Source organism: Oryx dammah, unplaced genomic scaffold (assembly GCF_014754425.2).
Source record: "Oryx dammah isolate SB20612 unplaced genomic scaffold, SCBI_Odam_1.1 HiC_scaffold_15, whole genome shotgun sequence".
Taxonomy (NCBI): domain Eukaryota; kingdom Metazoa; phylum Chordata; class Mammalia; order Artiodactyla; family Bovidae; genus Oryx; species Oryx dammah.
The window spans coordinates 5,057,396-5,061,362 of record NW_024070199.1 but is presented as its reverse complement, the minus strand read 5'-3'; the positions used below and the strand labels follow the sequence as shown (position 1 = coordinate 5,061,362).

At 38.6% G+C, this 3,967-nt stretch overlaps 1 protein-coding gene across 1 annotated transcript; it reads right to left on the bottom strand.

Annotated features, from left to right (window-relative positions):
* Window positions 1-2: 2 nt before the first annotated feature.
* LOC120874847 (upstream-binding factor 1-like protein 1) lies at window positions 3-713 on the bottom strand (the record flags this gene model as incomplete). The annotated part of the gene is made up of 1 exon (XM_040256540.1): window positions 3-713. A coding segment is annotated over exon 1 (696 nt), but the record flags the coding sequence as incomplete, so codon positions are not given.
* Window positions 714-3,967: the final 3,254 nt, after the last annotated feature.

The window sequence follows — 3,967 nt, the reverse complement described above, 5'->3', positions numbered from 1 at the left end:
TGGTGGAACTTGTGATAGCCATTCATCGGGGGCTTCTTGGGCTCTCCGTGGAATTTCCACTTCATGGCTAAATTGTTTTCTGGGGGAGGCTTCGCTTTTTGCACATTTTCCAGAAACTTCTTTGGCACTTTGCTTTGACTTCCTTTGGGGATATCAGTTTTCTTGGAGTTCTGGACTAGTTCAGGGTGCTGTGCTCTGAACAGAGCCATTTTCTCTTGAAACTCCTGTTTCTCTTTCTGGAAATCTTGACTGTATTTCAGCTTGAGCTGTTCAGGCAGGTTCCTGTATTCCTCAGACAGAACCTTGGTCAGCTCCTGGTTGCTCATCTTGGGGTGTTTTTGGAGGTACTGAGGTCTCATCTCTTTAAAAAAGCGGAGGTAAGCTGTCAGGGGCTTCTTGGGTAAATCAGGATGTTTCTTGTGGTTTCTATTTTTGGAAGGATTGTTAATATTTTCCTTAGCTTCCAGGATTAATTCTTTCAAAGTGCGAAACTTTCTCAAGTTACAAGAAATCTCTAACCATTTGAGTTTGCATTTTTCCCCAGAAAAATCTTTAAAAGCTACTTTTTCCCAGTCCATCATTGACTGGGTCATTTTGAATGTGTGCCTGTCATTGGATGGGATGCTTTTCTCCATATATTCCAGTAACTGCACAATGTCTTCTTTGGACCAGTCATCTTGACTTTTAGGCATCACCATTTGTAGGTCTTTGGGACAATTACATGGTCCTAAAGGATCAGCCATCTCAGCAGAATCTCCAGCATCTGCACTCTCAAGATTCAGCAGGTGAGGGTGATGATTCTGTGAAGAAAGAAAAAGAAAGTTACTCTCCTATGTGACACATGAGAGAAGCACATACCACTTGGGATATGTCTCTTCTATCATTTTATTTACCCTTAAGAACACAAATGCAAACTGGCCTAGTCTGAATCGAGATTCATGTTGAACATTATGAAGCTTCATTTGCAGAGTTAAGTATCTTCAGACCCCATTCACTCTGCCTCCCAAACAATTTCACCAGAGAGTGTTTTACATATAAATGAGGAAACTAAAAGACTGGGCTATTCACTCAAGGGACAAAGAATAAGAGAAAATGAAGGGAGTTAATAAAAGTAAGTGCCTGAAAAGCAAAGGACTTTAAAACAGCAATGGCAAACCATAGCACATGGATAAGAATGGTCAAAATCCCAAAGATGGCCATCAGCACATACTGAGAGGATGGGGAGAATCAGGAATTCATCGATGAATCAGGATTCATCATCAATTGATTCACTGGCCTTCTGAAAGACAGGACAAGGGAATGGCAACCCACTCCAATATTCTTGCCTGGAGAATTTAATGGACAGAGGAGTCTGGTGAGTTACAGTCCGTGGGGTCACAAAGGGTTGGACACGAATGAATAACACTTTCTGAAAGACAACATGGTGGTTTGTTACAAAACTAAATATCTTCCTACCATTAAATTTCTTTTTTTTTTTAATGAAGAATACAAATAAACTATTTTATTTCAATAGAATTTCACAAACTTACACACATAAGAGAAAATGACTTTTTAAAATAATTTGGGTTCTATAATCATGTTCTTCTACATTTGCCAAAATCAAGTGAATCCATTTAGAAAAAACTGCAGATGGATACTTCTAGCAGCTTTGCTCATAACTACAAAGCTTGAAAGCAACCAAGATGTCTTTAGGTAGATGAATGGATACAGAAACTCTGGTACTTCCAGGCCATGGAATAGTATTCACTGCTAAAAAGAAATGAGTGAGAAAGTTAGCATGAGACATGGAGTATAGTTGAATGCATATCACTAAGTGAAAGAAGTTAATCTTAAAAGGATACATACTTCATGAGTCCAACTGTAAGACCTTCCAGAAAAAGAAAAATATAGAGTGAAATAATCCTTGGTTTCCAGCAGTTAAGGTTGGAGGACTGATGAACAGGTAATCACAAAAGATTTTTAGGGCATATAGCACTTTTGTACATTATACTGGGGGGTGACAGGTACAGTGTAAAACTACTGATGTACAGTGTAAAACTAGTAGAATAAACAACACCAAGAATGAACACTAATGTAAAATCAGGAACTTTGGGTGACAATGAAGTATCAGTGTAGGTTCCTCAATTGTAATAAATATACCACTCTGATACATTATGTGATAATGGGGAAACTGTATGTGTGCCTTTGTTTTGAGGAGGCAGGATATATATGAGAACTCTCTGTACTCTGCTCAGATTCAATGTGAATATAATCTCTGAATTAGTAGCACTCCATTGGATTCCAGGGAATAGCTACCTTTTTCCTTTTTATTAATTCATTTTTAATTGGAGGATGGTTGCATTAGAGATTGTGTTGGTTTCTGCAGTACAACAATGTGAGTCAGCAGTAAGTATAGAAAGAAGCATCCAGGTGGCCATGGACTGTATGGGCAACTGAGATAATAATTGATATGATTCATCGAACAATAGAAGTACCATCAAAGATGAAGACAAGTGTAAACGTGTTTATGTAAGAGTCAAAGACTTGAAGGGTTAAATATTTCTTTTCAGATAACATCAATAGACATTGTATTAAGGCCTATTAAATACAATTTAGGGCTCCCCTGGTGGCTCAGATGGTATTCTTTGGCTCCAAAATCACTGTGGATGGTGGCAGTAGCCACAAATTTAAAAGAAGCTTGCTCCTCAGAAGAAAAGCTATGACAAATCTAGACAGCATACTAAAAAAGCAGAGACATCATTTTGCTGAAAAAACTCCATATAGTTTTCCAGTGGTCATATATGGATGTGAGAGTTGGACCCTAAAGAAGGCTGAGTGTTGAAAAATTGATGCTTTCAAACTGTGGTGCTGGAGAAGACACTTGAGAGTCCTTTGGACTGCAAGGAGATCAAACCAGTCCATCCCAAAGGAAATCAGTCCTGAATATTCATTGGAAGGACTGATGCTGAAGCTGAAACTCCAATACTTTGGCCACCTGATGTGAATAACTGATGCATTGGAAAAGACCTTGATGCTGGGGAAGATTAAAGGTGGGAGGAGAAGTTGTCCAAGTGATGGCATCCCTGATGTGAAGAACATGAATTTGTGTAGGTTCCGGGAGTTGGTGATCCTCAGGGAAGCCTGGTGTGCTGCAGTCCATGGGGTCGCAGAGTCAGACACGACTGAGTGACTCAACTGAACTGATATTCCTAAAGATTTTTCACATTTGGAAATATGTAGATTCCAAGTTAAAATGCAAAAGTGCTGGCCCTTCCCTGGTGGTCCAGTGGCTAAGACTCCATGCCCCCAGGTGCAGGGCATCAGGGTTCAATCCCCCTCAGGGAACTAGATCCCACAGGCCACATCAAAGTGCTCACATGCCAGGAATAGTAGTTCATGGATGGTGACTAAGTGTTTGCATGCCTTAACTAAGTATCCCACACACCTCCAACTAAGAACCAGGACATAAAAATAAATAAATGAAATTTTAAATAAATACTTAAAAATAATAGTGTTGTCTAATATAGTGGGCATAAACGTAAAGGACTGAAATTAATCAAGATTTCCATTTCTATATCAGACTGAGTGAAGAATTTTCTCTGCTTTTTTGTATTTGGTGTCATTGATGTCATGTTTTGAGAGTCATCACCAGTATCTAGGTTATCACTGGATATTTCAAAGAATGAGCCCCACCATTTCCTGAAGAAATACTACTCTTCACATTCTACAACAGTTTCTCAATCAAGTTTTAGGCATCATGCCAAATGTAAAAGCTATCTGTATAGGAATTCCCATCCCCAAATTCACATTTTAGTTTTATATACCATGGAAACCATAAATTAGCAGAATCATTCATTTACAAATTTCAAACGTTGGAAGATATTATAATTGTCTAGCTCCAAGAGTGAACTGAAAGCAATTACAAAATTTTTATTAGCTTGGAGTACTTCATTTGCTTCAGAAATTCTGAAGTCTGCTGATTGTTAAA